Below are 20,228 nucleotides of genomic sequence, written 5' to 3'. Positions count from 1 at the left end.
CTGGTGATAAATGAGCTGAGGGCTCCCTGGTATATCCAGGGCCTCGGCACACCTATGAAGGGAGGGCTCAATGCTCAGCTTCTCCTCTGAGAGGTGAGGGCTAGATGGCAGCCTCAGCAAATGGCTTCTTGCTATTTGCTATTGACAGAGCAGTGTTGCTCTGGGACAGAATGTCTCCCAGTTTTGTGTATATCTGTGTGTGTCTGTGTGTGTGTGTGTGCACACGGCACGTGTGTGTATCCTTTCTGTAGACCATGTGCTTTACCTGAAACTTTCCAAGGCATTGGTCTATTTTCAATGATGCCACCCTGAATTTTGGCCACTTACTGTGTTTCTTTCTAATGCATGAGAACAAGTTCATCCTGCAGATCACCTCTTACCCTAATTCTCATCTCCTAAGCTATATTCTGATCTCTTCTCCTTCAACTGCCCTCAAATGAACTCCCAGTTTAGATGTAAAAGAAGGGAAAATTAAGGGAGAACAACTTCTTGTTTTCTCTGGGGCAAATGTTATTGGGGAATATTTTCCTCTTAGAATTCATCTAATCTGGCGTGTGTTCTGACTGCTGAATTTCCACTTGTGACTGATGAGTTCCTGACCAGCTATAACCTGCCATACCTGCATTTTGTTAAAGAATCAGAGTTACCTTCCCAAAGACTTATAGTGAGTTTCATGGTGGAGCCAAGAAAGTATCTAAGGATCTAGATTCTTAACCCTATCGCATTGCTGAGACTTCAAAGGAGTCTTGGGCACAGGTTCTTTAGCTGGCTTCTAGTGATCTGCAGTTATGCCTAAAAGAGTGTATTAGAGGCCCTCAGAAGGAAGGCTGCTGGCTCCCATTGGCTGTTGGCCATTGGCTTAACCAGGAATAAATATAAGGACCCACTGTGTGTGTTGGTGGTGGGCTCTGAATTCCCCTTGCATCTCAGGGATGCAAGCACAGCATCTGTCTTTGTCCTTTCAGTTGGAAAATGATTTCCTGGTTGGGTGACTGTACTAGACAGAAGTGATAACATCCTGCTTCATATTTTTAGCTTTTATTATACCATTAACCTCATGTTATTGATGTTAAAACATTAAATCTAAATGAAACGAAAGAGGAAACTCCAAACAGGCACACCATAGGCATCTGGGTGCACGTGACATGTTCATTCTCTGTCTGTCTGTCTGTCTGTCTGTCTCTCTCTCTCTCTCTTTCTCCCTCTCTCTCTTTCTGTCTCTCTCTCTCTCTCTGTCTCTGTCTCTCTCTCTCTGTCTGTCTCTCTCTCTCTCTCTGTCTCTCTCTCTGTCTCTCTCTCTCTCTGTCTGTCTCTCTCTGTCTCTCTCTGTCTCTCTGTCTGTCTCTCTCTCTCTGTCTCTCTCTCTCTCTGTCTCTCTCTCTCTCTGTCTGTCTCTCTCTCTCTCTCTCTTTCTCTCTCCTCTCTCTCTCTCTGTCTCTCTGTCTCTCTCTCTGTCTCTTTGACTCTCTCTCTGTCTCTGTCTCTGTCTCTCTCTCTCTCTCTCTCTCTCTCTCTGTCTCTCTCTCTCTCTCTCTCTCTCTCTCTCTCTCTCTCTCTCTCTTTCTCAGTAGAAGGGACATTCTGAGATAGAGGCTGATGGGAGGGAAGGAAGCCAAGTCGGTGAGAGGTGACTAAGATGACCAAAAGTGGCAGGAGGCAAGCCAATGTCATAGGCTCTTTTTCAGACTTCCTGCTTCTCCTCTTTAAGATGCAGATTTGGAATCGCCTCTTTCAGAAAGCCCTTTCTGGTGTCCTCTTCATGATCAGCTTCCGTCTGGGAAGTTCTAATCAGGTGGCCATCGTATTGGCTGCCCCTCCCTGCTCCCATCACACAGCGGTCTGTCTCCTGCCACTGTGAGCCTCCTCTCTTGTGTCATCTCTACTCTCGTGCATGTATGTCCTTCTGCCAGGTCCTTAGGAGAGCATCATCTTTGCCTTTGTCTCAAGTGTCTGACACATACAGGCAGGCTGCTGAATGTGCCTGAAGCTACAGGTCAGACACAGGGTCCAGGAAATGACAGAAGGTGGCATACCTTGGCATGGAACCAACCCTTGAAGTCTACAGCAGGAAGTTGGTGCTGGGGCATGGTGCTCATTGCGTGTGTCTGTTACTGTGATGTCCTTCATGTGTTTTGTGCATGTCAGACTGAGGGTAGGAAGAGTTGGCTGCATCTCACCATGGCTTAGTTCAATCCCGGGAACCCATGTGAACACAGAAGAAATGCTTGTCATAGTGGCCATGAGTTCCTATTCCCAACTCTAGGGAAGTAAAGATAGGTGGACCCTGGGGTTTCTGGCCAGCCAACCTAGCCTATTCAGCAAGTTCTGGGCCATGAAAGACTCTGCCTAAAAAAAACATAGAAGATCATTGGAGTACCTGGAAAATGAATGATAGCCAAAGTTGACTTCAGGCCTACACAGGCACATGCAAATATATATGTCTTCAGAGAGAAACAATATGTGTAGACATGTATGTGCATACACACACAGAAGACTTGCAGAGCATGAAAAGAAGCACCTGCCCCTTTTCGTTAGTAGTGTGTGAGTCCCTGTAACCTGGTGTTTGCTCCCAGAGGGCAAGGGCTCTCTGTCTTATATTAGAATCCTTACTGTCCATCTCTGGTCTGGGAAACTATGGATGGATAAAGGCTTAAATGGGAAAGGATAGGGATAATCATTGAGCTAAAATGATGAAAGAGGAAAGGATAGATGTTGGTGAAGATGGCAGAGGAGTTATTGTGGTGGGGTGATGGTACCTGTCCAAATTTGGGAAGTTCTCACTAGGTGGCCTAGTAACATTGAGTCAGGATGGTCATCTGTTGATAGAGAAGGGATCAGCTGTGGTGGGAAATCCTATGCAGACAGAGGTCTAGAGGGAGAGTTTATTCCTTTTATTTCACTTCTTGCCCTCCAGTACTTAGAACTGAAGGCATTTCTCAGATTCCTCGAGTCCCCAGGGCAGGGCAGGGGAGAGGGGGTAGTTTAAACAAATGAGTCTGGATACAGGCATGTGGAGTGTGGCCCAGGGAGCTGGGAGGAAGGGACAGTGAATTACAGTGTTAGAGGAAAGGAGGCTCTATTCTGAGAGGCTGAATCTCAGTTTCTCTGCCTGACCGATGGCACGGACACCCATGACCCATTTCACAGAGTCCTGTCCTTTCTCTGTGTCCCCACTTTCAGCTCCGATTCTGGCTCACGTGAGCTCACCTCCTTAGGACTTGGTGCTTTCTTAGCTGGGCTGTTCTGTGTCATCTTCTTGCATTCAAAACTTCTTCAGTTTTCTCTCTTTAAAAATAAAGTCTGTGTAGGTGTGTTCAGATGCATTCATGTGCGCGTAGGTGCATGCATGTGAATACATGCCTGTGGAAGCCAGAGGACAGTCTTGGCTATTGTCCTTTGGGCATTATACTCTCATTTTTGGGGTAGGGTCTCCCATAGGCTTTGAACTCACCAAGTAGGCTAGGGTAACTGGCCCTGCCACTCACAGGGATTTACCTGTTTCTACAGTCCTGACACTGGGATCCCAAGTGTGAGTCCCCATGCCTGGCCTTTTTATGTCGGTTCTGGGAATCGAACTCAGATCCTCGGGCCTGTAAGGTGAACACTTCACCACCCCAGCATCTCCCTAGCACTCCTCCAAGAGGCCATCTTCCAACACAATGATGCAAACACCTGCAGTGAATCAGTTGTCCTACTATGGACCAGGCAGTTGCCTCCCTGCCCCAGATACCTCACAAGGACACATTAGGTCATTGTCATGAGGAGGAGCACAGCTCCAGACAGAATGAGGAAGCGATCCTAGAAGACAAGAAATGTCTTAAGTTGTTTGGTGGTGGCAAAGCCTTACCCTCTCTGCTCAGAGCTGGGAAACGGGACGGGAAGAGGTGACTGTAGTTGAGCCCTTAGCAAGCTTCTGGCGTGCAATAGATCTGGCTGGCTGAAAACCTTCTCCCACCCACTTAGGATCCGAAGGAGGCTCAGTTGTTGACTCATTCCCCTTCTCCTGTTTGTGAGCTCCAGGTAAAGGGCAGGAAGTGTGGGTTTCCTGAGCAACTGTCTCCCTTATTGAACATATGAACGCCACCAACTCTTGGGAACGAGAAGAACCTCCCTGGCTTCTTGCTTCCAAAAGAGGCAGTACTGGTGATGCCTCAGGCACACCATAGAAGTTGCGCACAGTCAGACTATCCAGCCTGAGTTCTCTTTGAGCCCAGTGGGCATCTTTGGGGATGGGACCAGGCTCAAGTGGGGTTGAGAAAGAAAGCCTGGCCACTTGCTCTTTCTTGCCTCCCAACCCATCCTCAGGAAGAGGCGAAGCATCTGACTCTGGGAGGAGTTGTGAGTTGGCCTTGTCACCTCCCTTCCCCACTTCTCTTGGATCAGCCACCGGCAGAGTGGGTGATGCTGGCCAGGTCTTGGTGAGGAAGGCGGCGGGCCTAATCCTGTGGAAAGGTCTACCATTGGTGACTGGGCTTATGACTTGGCCTTGCCTCTCGGGAAATTCAGAAATCTAAAGCCACTGATTCACAATTGCTTTCTCAAATCACAGCAGTGATTCCAACCTCCATCTCTCTGCTTCTTACATCCATTTCCCCATTGGTCCTGAGCTGGAGCAAGAGGAAGAAATTTTCTTCTATGGGAAAAAAAAACAAAAACAAAAACAAACCCCAGCACCATGTACTTTATGGAGTTACTGTTGATTTTAATCAGATGGCTCATTCGAGCTGGCCACTTAGTCAGAGGTCAATAAACACTGCTGCTGCGTGGGATTTAGAACCCAGCCCTTTTTGGTCTTACTACACCCTCCCAGGAGAACTGAACCCCTAGCCCCAAGCCTCGCCCAGCAGCTTAGGCTTGACAGTTAACACCTTCATTACTACTGAGCTCATCACTAAACTTGACACCCTTCTGGTAGGAATTCTTGAGAGGTCTGAGGGAGAGAAGCACGTGGATACCTGGTGGAGTAAACATGTTTGTCAATGTGATACTACCACCAATGAACCATGGGAACAGGTTGATTCTTTTCCTGCATTCAGCTTCCTCAGGTGTCATTGAGCGATCACAGTGACAATGACATTGTCTATTTCTAATGATTTGAATTGTGATACCTGGAAGCATCTACGATGGCTTATAGGAGGAACGTGGATACGTTAAGATATTGATTATTATTAATTGAGGTAGCTAGCTCTGCACTGCTGCTGGTCTGGGGATCCCCTTTGAGATAATCAGACCTAAGGCAGGTGAGCTGTGACTTGAAAGGAATGCTGGAGGAAGCTGCCAAGTGGCTAGGCCATTTCTAGAGCTGGTCAATATACCCGTAGATTAAACTGGTCTGGATAACTTTTCACAGGTGCCAGCTATCTCAGCTTGCTTGAGTTCAATTCACATTCTTCATGAAACTTTGCAGTTTTAAATTTTGAACAATCCTGACCACATGAAGATAAGCCATTTGCCCTACTGGCCTCTACCCAGGCCCCAGGCCCACCTATAGCTTCTTGCTCAGTTGGCTTGGAGTAGGATCTGAGCATTGTTGTTGACTATGCTGTGTAGCTAAGGATGAGATGCTAAGGGATTCACTCACAATCACAGCCGTATAGAATCATAGGTTCTGCCACAGACGATGACACAGTCAAGCCAAAACTAGTCTCGTGTCCAGATCACTCAGAGGGGACTTGCAGAACTGCAGGTTCCTGGCTCCTAGCCCACCTGGAACTCTGAGGACATCTAGGTGACTGGGCCACTAGGTGACTCGGGATGCAAAGTCATTTGTGATTCAGCAGAAAAAGGTAGCAGGAGAGATGAGAGCTTGGAAACCTAGGCCCTCATCCAAGCCAGTAGTTTGCCTCGTGGTTTTGACCTGAAGCCAAGAAGAGGTGTGAGAGGGGACCAGTGAAGCAGAGAAGAAAGGGGTTGGCTCTGCCTGGGCTGGCAGTCAGCCAGACCAGTGAGGACAGTGTCTTGCAGGAACTGTTCCATGCTTAGGGCTCACCCAAGCTGAGGTGAGCGGAGCCACAGCCAGCCATTTGAGGCTTTGCACACTAGTCCCCTAGATACTGTGACGATACAGTCATGTCACCAGTGCCCGGATGGAATGGGAGGGTCCAAGTGGGTGAATGCAGAATTGACAAAACACTTGTAGGGAGAACTACCTGGGTGTCGACACCAGGTAATTTTGTATGTGTGCATGTATGTGTGTATGCATGTACGTTGTATGTGTGTGTGTCTCTGTGTGCATGTATGTGTGTGTGCATGCATGCTGTGTGTGCATTTATGTGTATGTCTGCCTGTGCATGTATGTATATATGCATGTATGTTGTATGTGGGGCATAGGTGTGTGTGTGTGTGTGTGTGTTGGGGAGATGTATAGGAGCTTTGGCCAGCTGGTCAAACTTTGTCGCCCCAGTTTAGGGGGTTATGTTCTGTGAACCTTGACCCAGTGGTTTGATTTCTCTGTGCGTTTCCCCTCAAACTTACGACTTAGGTGCTAAGACCTAAGTTGAAGAGTTTCTTGAGCTCCCTGCAGAGAAGGACTCTGAGGGCAAGTCAGTTGCTAGAGTGACTGCCCAGCCTGCACAAGACCCTGGGTTCCATTCACAGCATGCCATAATACTGGATATAAGAGTACATGCCAGTAATCTCAGAATCTGGAGGCAAAGGCAGGAGGATCAGAAGTTCAAGGCCATCCTTGGCTACACAGAAATTTTGAGAACTGCTTGGCCTATGAGAGCCCTGTCTGAGAGAAATCAGTTTCTTTTTATGAGGAAGAAATAACACCTAGGCCATGCCTGATGCAGTGTGTGACTGGCAGCTTAAAGCACTTCAGTGGGTTTGAACCTCAGGCCTGCTAGGCCATTCCCAGAGAGAATCAGGGAGGCAGAATCAGTTTAGAAAGAGGTCCACGTGTGTTCCTGGGCTGTATTGAGTGAAAATTTATGAAGGTGGAAGCCAGGGAAAGGAGGGTTCCCCAGGGATCATTAGATTTGTCTTTTAGAGAGGGGGAGAAAAGCTCTGAACCTTGACTGTGCCCCAGCATACCCACCAAGCCCTGCATTGGGCACTAGTTAGTGCCTGCTGAATTATGGAGATATTTTCTCTAAATGAGGAATTTCCTGGCTCATTGAGAGTAGCTATAATTCAGGAAGTGGTAGATCCGCCTAAAGTTGGATGCTACCAGTCTGCTAGGATTGGGGAGGGCAGAAGGTACCAATAGGAAGGGAGGCTTACTGGGTGAGAGCCGACAGAGTGGGAAGGGCTTATGGAAGGGATGGAGATGGATTGTGGAGATGGACTCTGGGGGAAGGTTTGCTTGGGTGGACCCTCTTTGTGGAGGGAAGTCTTTCTTGGGAGCTGTGGCATCCACCGTGGAAATGGACTCTGGGTAGGCAGTCTCTGAGTAGGGTTGGCCACGGGGACGGAAGAGGCTACAGAGAACAGGGAGAATTTCAGGCAAGTGGGTCACTGAGAAGAGGGGACAGACCAGACAGAGGGGTTAGGGTAGCAGGTGAAGGGAGTGACAGTCTGTAAGAAGGTGGCACACTGTCGCAAGGTTTCCAGGATGGGAGAATGAGTCAGCACCCTGATCACTCAGCACTGAGTGAGGAAGGGATACCTTTCTGTGAAGAGAAAGGAGCAGAGCCTGCAGTAATGTCAGGTCTGAAAAGAAAATAGGCTAGAAGTGAGGTGTTCAGGCATGGAGGCCTTGGGTAGGGGCTGGGTTCTAGAAGAGACCTCAGCTTCTGTAGCCTGCTCCATCAAACACTTGGAGAAAACGACCTCTTACAGCGTTTGTGTGCAACATGCGGTGTTTGGGAAGGACGTGAACAAGAGCAGTGGGATGTACCTCTCATCTTTTATACTTGGGATGCTGAGGCAGGAGGATCACCACCAGTTTAGGGCCACTCTAGGAAACTACATACATAGTGTGCTCTAGGACAGTCTGGGCGACACAGTGAGTCTTTGTCTCAAAAAACGAAAAACAAAAGGGTTCCATGGTTAAGAGCACTGGCTGCTCTTGCAGAGGAACCAGGGGTCTCAGTTCTTAGCACTGATGCAACCCTCTGTACTTCCAGCTCCAGGGGATCTGACGTCCTCTTCTGGCCTCTGTGAGCACTGCATGCATATGGTGTACATGTATATATGCAGGCAAAACATTCTTCCACACAAAATAAAAATAAATAAAGCTTTAAAATAAATAAATAAAATAAAAATGAAAAACCAGAAATGGGAGATTCAGAAATCAACATGCCCTGAGTTTACCTGGGAATTGCATGTATGATTTAACTGTGAAAATCTACAAAAGAATATGCCTTTCTGTCACGTGACCCCTCTTAAGAGTATTTGGCCAAGGTCTGCACACCTTTTAGTGGATGCTGGAGAAGAAAAGACCTGGTTTCCTTAGGTATGCACAAAGATTGATTTCTTAGGAGCAAATTCCTCTCATCTCTTTGTATACCTGCCTGCTTGAATGAATTCATGTAGAGAGTGCTTTCCCGGGATATGGCGGGGTGCCAGAGGCCGTTCTCTAGGGACCAGAATCTAGATGGAGCAAAGTTCTTTGTTATAAAAATATAAACACATACAAAATAACTCAAATACTGTGATTCTCCATGAACTGGGCTTTCATGAGGGTTGCAGGGAGAGGGAGCATGTATTGGAGTGACCAGAAAGGCTATTGTTTTGCAAAAGTAAGGATAGACAGAGAAAATATAGATGGAGAGAAGAACAGGTGGAGGAGGATACTGGGGATGAGGGATGGGTTAATGCAGAGACCCGCAGGAGATGGAGCAGCGCAGTTCTTGACTTTATTTCAAAGCTCAGCTAATCTCATGCTTTTATTACTTATCCAATTCTAGAATGATGAAGGACATAGAGTCTTTGTGCAGGCTTAATGTATCGCTACTTTAATATCAGCATCTTATCACGGACAGAGTCAAGACTCTACTGAATACAGCAATTCATTAGCTCTTATCAAGTTCCTGCCTCCGGGGAGAGGGGAGATTCACCACAGCTTTCCATGCCTTCTAGTCTCGGGAGGAGTGAGTGGGTCACCATGATGGGAAGCATGGTAGCTTGGCATGGAGGAGGGAGGCCAGAGAGGGAGGAGAGAGATCGGAGGGATGGGGCCAGTTCTTGAACAGCGTGGATCAAGGCCGTTGGTGCAGGAAGCCACCCAGATTAAAGCAATATATCTGTCTCCAGTCCTGCCCATCCAGGGACTGTGGGTAACAGATTTGGAAACATACAGGGAGTGGCTAGCCCGGGCTGCACTTCCTTCGAAATTCTGTCAGTCGGAGCTGGCCACTGTAGAGACGGGAAGGACCAGCTTCGTGGTTTTCAGGACTTGGGGTAAGAAGAAAATGCAGGGTTTCTTATTTAAAACATTAAAAGTCTCAGGACAGTGGTAGGAGGATGTAGATCTAGAGTGTACCCAGCTGGCATCCCGAGGGCGTCCCCCGAGGACCAGATCACCAGGACCTCTCTCGGGCGGCATGTGGTGAGATGGTGCGGCCGGATGGCTGCCTACAGCGGGGGCTCTGAGCCAGGCTGCTCTCTGGAAAAGCCAGGTTCTATTCTGAGAGCTGGGATGGCCAGACGGGTGAAGATTCCGTACTGACATGCGTACCTTAAGTAGTGCCACGGCTGTGTGGACGCCTTCTGTTTACACTATTGCTGTCGTTCCTACCCTCCAATCTCTGCATGGTGGAAAGGCTGTTTCTGAGTTTTGGAATTAGTGAAATGGAAGTTTGCATGCGTTGTGCACTTTACTTAGGCAAGCTACTGGGTTTCTTTGAGCCTTCATTTCCGTGTATATAAAAAGAAGCGTGGCCGGGCCTGGTAGCACAGGCCCATAATCCCAGCTACTGTGGAGGCTGAAGTGGATGGATCACACATTTGAGTTTAATCTGAGCTGCACAGTCAATTCAAGGGTATTCTGAGTAACTTACTGAGTCCCTGTTTTAAAACTTTAAAGGTATTTTTAGTACTGAAGATGTAGCTCAGGGATAGACATGTGCTCAGCGTTTGCAAAGCCCTGGGTTTACTCCATAATATCTAAAAAATAAAAACAGGCATCAAATCACAAAACCTTGTTTGCAGGACTTGGGATAATTAAATGCAACCATAAGTAGAAAGTGAATTTCCAGGCTTGGTGGCACAGACCTCTCACGCAGGAGAACACTGAGTTCAAGGCTTGCCTGAGCTACATACAGAGCGAGCACAAGGCCAGCCTGAGCGTGGAGCCCTGTCTCAAAATAAAAGGTGAAAATAAAAGAAAAAGGGGTCGGGGTGACTAGGTGTGTGTGGGTGTGGGGGGGTGTACTTAGCACGCTAACACTCTGGGTTTAATGATCAAATCTCTAACACCAACATCGCCAAAAAAAGGAATGGGGGAAGAGGGGAGGGGAGGGAGAAGGAAAGGGACAGGGACAGGGAGAGGGGCAAAAAGACAAGGATCATGAGTCCAACCCAGCTCTTAGTATACTTCGTGTCCTTCTTAGAGATGTGTTGAGGTTTTTGGTTTGTTTAGTTTCGTTTGAGGTGTGGAGCACTGGAACTGTTTGAGTTCATGATTGACATTGATTTATGTTTTCCATCTCAGATCTCAGGAGCAGCTAGAGCTTACCAGCTGATTTCCCATGGCAAAGGCATGGTACACTCCACTGCAGTACACATGCAGAAAAGTCCAGTTACAGTCGTTAGACGCACAGGCATGCACATGCTTACATGTATTCACACATACATACACACACATGCACACAGGCACCACTCACACACGCAGATACATACACACCACACACACACACACACAGATACACCACTCACAGACACACACACACAGGCACCACTCACACACACAGATACATACACACCATATACACACACCACACACACACACACACACACACACACACATATAGATACACCACACACACACATATACCACCTACCCTACCCCCACACACATAGATACACCACACACACACACACACACACACAGATACACCACACACACACACACACAGATATACCACACACACACACACACACACATACACACACATTCCACAACTAAATTAAAACTGTACAGGATCAGATACCGTGTGATAGGAGTGAGCCCTCCTCCCCTGGGCATTATTGCTGGTTACAATCAGTCCAGCATCCTGATGTCCCTCAGTTGCTGGGAGAAGCACCAGGTGACTGAACTCAGGCTCTGGCCCACTGGCATTCCAGCACCCACTCAGTGGTCTCTGCCCCGAGGACATTGTGTGGCTCACGGGAAGCTGAAGTAAAGACCCCTTTTCCCTAAATCACAGTTCCTAAATATGTTGCCTGGGCATCTCTTTCCAGGCTGAGGGTGAGCTGGTGAGAAGGTGGCATGGCGCTGCTTTCCGGGGATGTGACCGACTCCTCTGATCATGTTGTTGGGAACTGGCTAGTCTTTTCCTGTTTAGACTTAAAACTCAAAGCAGTCATGGTGTACTTCTTGAAGAGTAATACATATAGCAATGTATGCATACAACCTACCCCAAATACACCACACAAACCATACCCATGCATATACACCATAGCTCAGATACGACACATCATGCATTCACAAGTATCACTTATGCTAACACACCATATGTACAAATCACACATATCCCTAAACACTCACACAAACACACATATGAAGCTCAGTATATAATACAGCTTATATACGGACACAAATCATGCATATACACTCCTTACACAAACATACAAATCCTACTTGTACAGATGATACCTACACACACCTCACATGCACATATTCCATCTATATACACATGCCACATACATGGACCACCTAAACATGTATGCCACACATGCACATGCATCTTCTACCCACATACTCCACCCATGAACATATAACATCTACACTCCACAAACACACATATGTCATCTTTACATATACATGTATGCCACACATCACTGCCGCCCATGTTAACTTCCCCCTTGAGGTAGCCAGGCCAGTTAGGCACCTAGCTGGACTGGAGGCAGACAGGGAAACTTAGCCAGGCACGGGTGAGTGCAGTGCAGGATCTTGGTCTGCGATGAGAGCTTGGGCAGTGAACACACCTGGGAATAGCTTCAGAGAACTGGTTCATTTACTGGGGACGGAGGAAGAGGTATTTATCTCCCTGGTGAGGTGGTCAGGGTCTCTGGGGCAAGGTATGTGTGGCTGTGTACCATTAGCCATGGAAGGGTGTCGGAAGGTGTTTCCCCTCCATACTCAGGGGCTGTAGGCTGGGGCCAGGGGAACCTTATAAGGTCAAACAAGGAGTGAACCCTGATAACTGTCAGGGTAAGAAATTCTTACTGGGCTTGATGGCCTGCTTATGGCACAAGGCTGGGAAGTGGGAGGGAGCCAGCTCCTGCTGTCCTTATGTTTGAGGTATTTGTGGTTAAAGCTCCCTTGACTCTTCCTCCATAACCCTGGGCCATTATGGTCCCACATGTCAGCTCAACATGTATGCCACACATGTTCATATTCCACCTACATGCGTACTTTTCACATCTATATCTATACATACACCATAATCCATATAAATTATCTTTAACATATACTACATATCATCTGCACATACATACAACTAAACAAATATGCACATGTATTTACAGACCTACTCCATGTATGTACATATACCCTCTACACACCATACATATACATGAACCATCTGAACATATACAACTACACACATATACAATCTTCAAGAATATACCATACACATTTATGCCTTCTACACATATGCACATCTCATATGCACATATACTATCTACACACAGCACACATATGCTCTCTACACATACATGCATAGCCACCATCTACAGCCACCACATATGCACATATACCATTTATATACACTACATATATACCATCTACACACGGTATACATGCATGTATACCATGATATGCCACACATGGACACATACCACATGCACACATACATATGTCACACACACACACACATCACAGATGTGCACCACATATGAACATATACTATCTACCTATACAAACCACACATATATCACATGTCCCATTTACTCACAGGACACATACACATACAGATCTAAGGTACCACCCACATTCACTATCTACATATATAATCTACATGCACTTTACATATGCACATACAACATTCATCTACACCTTAAATAAACACTTACCATCCACACATACCACACCCATATAACAGCTATGTACACCTTACATACACATTCTTTGTTAGAAAGAATGAATGAATTGGCTGATGGATGAAATTGTATGACCAGGCTGAGGAGGGAGTGAAGGATCACTTTGTATGCACCATTTATCGTCTAGTAGATGGACCACCTGCTATCCCTGTCTTTTGGTCCCTGCCCTCTCTACCCTACTTTGCCTCCAAGAAGGTAGACTCTACCTGTGATGTGGGATTTGTGTCCAGTCAGGCCCCGGGCTACACATATGGCCTTCTCTAGATGCCAGGATGCTGAGAGTGACAGGCTGGCATGTAAGAGAGCATTGAGTGATAGGGAAGACCTGTGAAGGATCCAGAGAGGGACCATGTGCACATACTCAGCTGGGTTCTAGGCCAGGCTCTGACAAGGAGATTGATTTGTTGCCAAAGTGTTCTCTCCCTAGCTCTGCCCAGGCTCACGCTGCCAGTCACAAAGTCAGAGGGCTTAGAATTGGCCTGAGGCCTCTGAGTCCAAGGCTGGGTTCCCTATGCCATGTGACCCAGTAAAGCTTGAGAACAGAACACACGAAGCCAAAGAGAGTGAGTCGGTAGCATGTGTTCATTCTGTTGTTCTGCACAGGGATGTGGGGTAAAGCTGAAGCATTGGCCTCATGAACTAAAGGGGGCTCGTGGCTCAGTTTCGGCTTCACGACAAGACCACTGGATGGGAATGGAGTTCTGAGCACAAACTTGAGAGTCCTAGCTGGGTCTCTGGACAGATTAGCATTGTTGAACAAGCAACTTAACAACTCCCTGAAGATTTACTACGTGATAGCATAATTTACAATACTTCTATGATATTTGTGTCACTCTGGGACCAGTGTGAACATCTTCCCAGGCCAGTTATCGTGGCTCACAGGGTTCCTTTGTCCTCTAGTAACCTGGAAAGCACCTTCCAGCACTATGACAGTTAGCCTATAGGGGTGAATCTGCGGGTCAGTACCAGGTGGATTTCTTCATGTTCTATGGCTCAAGTATACAATGCCCTCAACAGTAAGGTCCTTCTGTCAAGTTCTAGAGGGTAACCAATGGCATTGGCAACATCCTGTAATGTTTGGGGGGGGGAGGGGAGTGTATCTATGGGACCTCACCAGCCAACAACTCCAAAAGAGGTAGCCGCTTCAGGCTCTGGGCTTTTTACTTGTTAGCCTGCAGGGCCTACTGGAATTGTGAACTTTTTATAGGGTAACTCTACTTAATATCTCTGCCTGCCTGCCTGCCTGCCTGCCTGCCTGCCTGTCTGCTTGCCTTCCTGTCTGTCTGTCTGTCTGTCTGTCTCTGTCTCTGTCTCTGTGTGTGTGTATATATGTATTATGTACATATGTATGCATATACACATATAGCTTCTATGAGAGCCAGTTTCCATACCACTCTTCCAAGGGGTCTTCAATGTTAGCCATCCCTCCCACGTTTCCTTCTCTACTTTGCTCACCCATCCCCACACCCCATTTGACTCATTTCAAGGTCACTGTGCAAAAGATTTTAGCACCACCAGAACAACTTACAGGAAACACAGAAGTCTGAGTTAGAGATTCCGAATCTGTAGAGTGCTCGAGAAAATCCTGAACTGATCCTGACTTAGGACATTGAACAGAAACGCTGAGGCTTGGGGTGTTCTAACAGACCATATCCCTGTGCTGTCAACTGGCTGTATGATGCCATGATGACCCGAGTCTTGTAGAGATACAGTTTTGTGGTTGGTTGTTCCTTAATTGCTTCTTTTGTGTGTTGGGGGAGGGGGCACAGGTATGTGTGTGCAGATATCTGTGCACATGTATGTATCTGCTTATAGAAGCTGGAGGTCAATGCACATGTATGTATCTGCTTATAAAAGCTGGAGGTCAACCTGGAATGATGTTCCTTAAGAGTTCCCAGCTTTTTTTTTTTTTTACCAATTTGATGGGCTGTTGCCCAGCGAGTGCCAGGGATCTATCTACCTGTCTCTCTCTCCCCAGTGTTGGGATTATAGATATAGGCAACCATGAATGGCTTCCCATGTGGCTCCTGAGAAGCTGAACTCGGGTCCTTCTGCAAGCACAGCATTGTTTTTCAACTTACTCATCTTCCTACCCTCTTAGTTACTTCTTTAAAATGACACCATTGGTCTAAGGTCTTCATGGGTATAAAATGACGATCTATCCCAGTGGCTTTCATACTGTCAGATAGGAAGTATAAGCATTATTCTGTCTTTAATTAAGATCAAGAAATAGACCCTGTGATGGCGGCCTTACAGTCCTGGGATGCAAGCTGTGCAGTGTGGTGTGGTGAAGGGTCATGACTTAGGGATGAGGGTTAGAGGAGACCAAATGGGAACAGAGTCAAAAGATAGGAAGTCCTTCCTGCTTGGCTTGGGGTGGGATGTGGGGAGTCGGGATGCTCAGGATGGGCTGAGAGGAGCCCCTGGGGAAACCTTTCAGAAGAGATTGAGCCAGATAGTGGGAAAGTGGAGTCCTTGGAGATGTTCGGCAAAGGCAGCCGTTACACTGGAGGGCACTAAGTCTCGGAAAGGAACACTATGAGATCTCAGAGTATGGAGGCACTGTGAGGGGGAGTCTCTTTCAGGGTGCTTAGAGCTCATAAAACGTGTTAATCTTGTGGCTCTGTGTCCCCACAGGAAGGGGCTGCAGCACTGGGGAGGCTTCTGGGGAGAGAAAAGTGGGTCACCAGAGAGGCAAGTTCAGTCTCTGTGGCCTGAGCGCCAGGCTGCGGGGTTTCCCTCTGTTCTTGCTCTCTGCTGGGTGTCCCCTGTGGCTTCTTAAGTCTGCTCCTCTTCTTAAAGGAGCTTTACAATGAGTGACACGTGGCTCTGGTCACCTTTCCTCCCTCCTCCCTGCCCACAGTCAGTCACTGAGTTCTGCTCTGCTTTCTGTGACGTTTTACTTTTTGATTGATTGATTGATGATTAATTTTCCCTGCAGTGTTGGGAATTGAACCTAATCTCCGGCATACTAGATAAGCATTCTGTCACTGAGCTCTGTTCCCAATGCTATTTGCTATTTGTGTTAGATGTTAGATATGTATAGCATATGTGGATGTATGGATGCCTCTCTCTCTCTCTCTCTCTCTCTCTCTCTCTCTCTCTCTCTGTGTGTGTGTGTGTGTGTGTGTGTGTGTGTGTAGAAGCCAGAGGACAACTCAGGTATTGTTCATCTATCTTCTTAACTCTTTGGACCTATGTCTCTCCCTGGCCTGGGGTTTACTAAATAGGATACACTGGCTGTCCAGTAAACCAGCAAATCCTGTTCCCAGTTCTGGGATCACACATGCAATTCTGTCTGGCAATTTTTCACACAGACTCTAGGGACTGAGCTCGGGCCCTCATGCTTGTATGGTAGGAACTTCCCCATCTACACTGTCTCCCCAGCCTCCAGCCCTGGTTTTAATCAATGTGTAGTCATTGTGTAGACCTGTGGAGCACAGGCAATGTGTCAATACATGTCCATTTTATATGATAATCAAATCAAGGTAATTAGTTATCTGTCACCACAACACTTCACCATATCTTTATTTCCTTCTCTAACTAGTGAGTTCAGAAAAGGCCAGTTCCTCAGGCTCCATGTTTTGGTTTCTGGAGATAAAACTGAGTGACTCCTGAATTTTGGCAGGCAATTGTTCTAAGCCTGGGCCTAAACATGCTCAGAGACTCATTGAAGAAATGTGCCTCCGGGAAGGGCCAGTCTCATCTGTGGTGACCCTGAGGCTGAAACCCAGCAGCCATGTTGGCCTCACCTACTGAGCACACAGGTACCCCTGGCATTTTTACATCTGTGGCCTTGTTTACTCCTCAAAGAATGCCCCGGGGAAGACACTATTATGTCAGCATCTCAGATGAGACATCTGGGCTCTGAGCTAGGAGATATAGCAATCAGCCAGGAGTCAAACCCCTGGCTGCCTGGCTTCCAGGCCTCTGCTCCTGGCTCTGCCAGCAAGTGTCTGGAGCTAAGAAAGCAGATGAGCATCACTGGGCCTAGTTCCCCACACTGGGAGAAAATGTCACACGTGATAAAGGCTATGTCAAGGATACTGGCCAACCAGAGGAGAGCAGTAATGGCTGTGAACAGCTCATGTAAACCTGTACCAGTGGGGGTCAACTGGCCCTTATCCCTCATTTGGTATGGTCTTCTAGGAACAGAAGAGGAGAAAACGCTGAGGAAGACTCAGAGTGCAGGAAGGTAAGGGGTGGAAGGAAAGAACAAGGGGCCACAAGTCCTCCTAGGCATCAGTCTGACCCTCCTAGAGTTCCCTCATGCTACTTACTAGCTTAGCCGCATTTCTTCAGCTTCTGGAAGTTTCTTTATAAGCTTAGCATTCAACCCAGAGATGTCTTGCTCACCAACTCCCCTTACCTTCACAAGGCTGATGAACCAAACGAGGCCAGCTTCATAGTCTCTGTGGTTACCCTCAACTCCAGCAGCCTTCAGATTTGGAACCTGACAAAGCCTGGCATGGGACACTAGAAGTCTCATCCACTCTGATGGTTAATACTGACTGTCAAGTTGACATTGTCTAGACTTATCAAAGAGGCCAATCTCTGGGCTTGTCTGTGAGGGATTATCTACATTGGGCTAACTGAGGTGGAAGAGCCATCTCTGTTCCGCAGGCTGTAGTTTCAGACTACATAAAAAATGAAGAAAACAAAATAGTTGTGTGCTAGTATTCATTGCTCCCTCCTCCATGATGACTACAGATGTGATGTGACCAACTGCCTCCATGTCTCCATGTCCTTTCCACCATAAGAGAATAGACTTGCAAATTCCCTTAAGCTGCCTTTGTTGAGTATTTTTGTCTTAGTAATGAGAGAGTAACAAACTTCATCTATCTTCGTTATCAGCTGCCAAATCCCATGGAAAATCCCCAGACATCCCTTTTCCCTCATCTGAAGCCTTTCCCACCCTTGCCCTGGATACCCTTTCCTCCATGCCAGTCCCTACAATCTCCTCTTATTCATTGTCAAAGCCCCTGATTGCTTGTCAACTGCTAGGACTGAGCGATTTCAATGGTATTTCCTGGCTGCTTAATAAAGAGCTCTATATCTTCATTTCCTACAAACACAGGCCATTTCTAAGTTGACTTAAACCTATGGACTGAGCACCCATTTAGTACAAGCATTTTATTAGCTATAGAAGTGAAGGTTCCGGAGAGGCGGGAGATACAGCCTCCCTCTTCAAGGTGCCTCAAATATGTGTGAGAGCCAGTGTTTAATCAAGAAAAGAACCAGTGTTATTTGGCTCTTGTAGACTATTTTATTTAAGGCTTGTCCGAACCTATTAAAAAGCATATCACAAGATTTATAGAGATAGATAAAAATGGGATCAGTATAAAAAAGGTTCTAGACTGGCAGTTAAAGTGGGTTGCAACTTAAATGAGAGTTGACAAAGTTAAATTGTTAGGAATCTGGGAGCAAAGTGCTATTCTCTAGAAGGTTCTAGGGTTCACAAGGGCCTGTTTATCTTGTTTATCTTCTAAAGCTTGATTCAAAGGAATACTTCAGAGTTGGTGTATCTTAAGTTCTACGGGGCCTGAATGAAAATCTCTCCCATTACTGTGTAGGAAAGGGGGCTGGAGATGCAGAGCCCCATGGTGGGGAGAGAGCCAGCTGAGTGCCATTGCCCCAAGGATGGGTAAAGAGTCTAGTGGCATCTTCAGGGGTGGCTGTCATGTCACTGGGACTTCAGTGCTTGTCCCTGTCAGCATTTCCAACAGTGATGTAGTGACAGTTGTGCGCACATCTTCATATGTTAATAATCCAGGAGAAACAGCTAAGTTCCAAGACCCAAAAGTGTCCTAACAACTCCCACCAAGTAAAATAGAAAGACTAGACAGATGAAGGGGTCTAAGCAGCATGTGAAGAGGATTGACGCCAGGGCTGACAATGTGAGTTCTAGCCTCAGAAGGAGAACTGACATGTGTTCTTCTGACTTGTACGTGTGCATTGTGGTATGTGCATGTATGTATACACACACACACACACACACACACACAGAGGAGCAAACAAACAAATTTTACATTTCTATTTAGAAAAATGAAGCTCTATGTGTAAGGGGTGATGAGATGATCTGGGCAAAACTGAGTAAGTCAAACTTGTGAGTCCCCTTGTTAAACACACTCAGGATACCTGAAGTGTGTTAGGAACCAGAGGTAGAGGATGGATCTGTCCAAAAGAGGTCTGGGTGCTGATGGCATAAGCAGTCCAGGGGTAGCCATGGCAACCATGGTGGAGGCCAGTGCTCCTCCTCCAGCTGGCATTCCTGGGGGAGGCTTCCCCAGTGCAAGCCAATGAGTTAACTATTTCTGCTCCAACCCATCAGTTCTAATTCCTGGCCAGAGCACTGGCCTGTCTTTTTGGGTATGAAAAGCATGTCTGACCAGATTTCCCAATATATGTTCAACATCATCCCAAAGATTACCCTCATCTGACCTGAGGTTTAATCGTCCAGCAATCCTCTTCTGAGGGTGAGGTGACTGGCCTTCTTCAAGAGGGATGGTTGAGCCATTGTCTTGTGTATATCATGCTATTTGCAACACATCTGAGCACAAGAGAGTAGGAAAGAGCTGGGAAGGCTTTATCTGTCTTCTACTTCTCTGAAGGCCAATGCTTCAGGAGCTGTGCCCTATAATTGGCTCAGAGTTTCTTTTAACACTTGACTTCTCCCTGCTACACACACATACCCATTGCCTTTAAAAGCATCACTCCCAGACCCTGAAGTGTTTCAGATCAATGAACTTTGGTAGATGTTGATACTCCAGGGGTCAGAGAGCTCCTAAGATATTTCTACCACAGGAATGGAAATTGTGAGATAAGGACTTTCAGCCTTAGCCACCTGAAGGTCACATACTGGGACTACTATCGTCTTCACTTCTCCAGGGACAAAGAGAGGAATGGGGAAATGTTGGTGTCAGGGAGCACCTGCAAGTCTAAGGAAGAAAGTTACATAATGCCAGATGAAAGGAGCCTGAAGAGGCAGCGGGTCTGTGAGACGCTGGGCAGGCCTTTGA

At 46.9% G+C, this 20,228-nt stretch overlaps 1 protein-coding gene across 5 annotated transcripts in view; it reads left to right on the top strand.

Moving 5' to 3' along the window:
- Window positions 1-20,228, top strand: part of Daam2 (dishevelled associated activator of morphogenesis 2) — a 116,749-nt gene that overhangs the window by 49,159 nt on the left and 47,362 nt on the right. For 2 of the 5 annotated variants that reach the window (XM_031346510.1, XM_031346509.1), the window contains exon 1: window positions 9,065-9,345. The exons of 2 other annotated variants lie outside the window; for them this stretch is intronic. In XM_031346510.1, the coding sequence (XP_031202370.1) occupies window positions 9,075-9,345 (271 nt within the window). In that variant the 5' untranslated portion in view covers window positions 9,065-9,074. Of the gene's footprint in view, window positions 1-9,064; window positions 9,346-20,228 lie in introns of those variants that run through there. One more of the 5 variants, XM_031346511.1, reaches the window with a different exon arrangement.

The sequence above is a fragment of the Mastomys coucha genome, unplaced genomic scaffold (assembly GCF_008632895.1).
Source record: "Mastomys coucha isolate ucsf_1 unplaced genomic scaffold, UCSF_Mcou_1 pScaffold3, whole genome shotgun sequence".
Classification (NCBI taxonomy): domain Eukaryota; kingdom Metazoa; phylum Chordata; class Mammalia; order Rodentia; family Muridae; genus Mastomys; species Mastomys coucha.
This window is presented reverse-complemented; position numbering and strand designations above follow the sequence as displayed.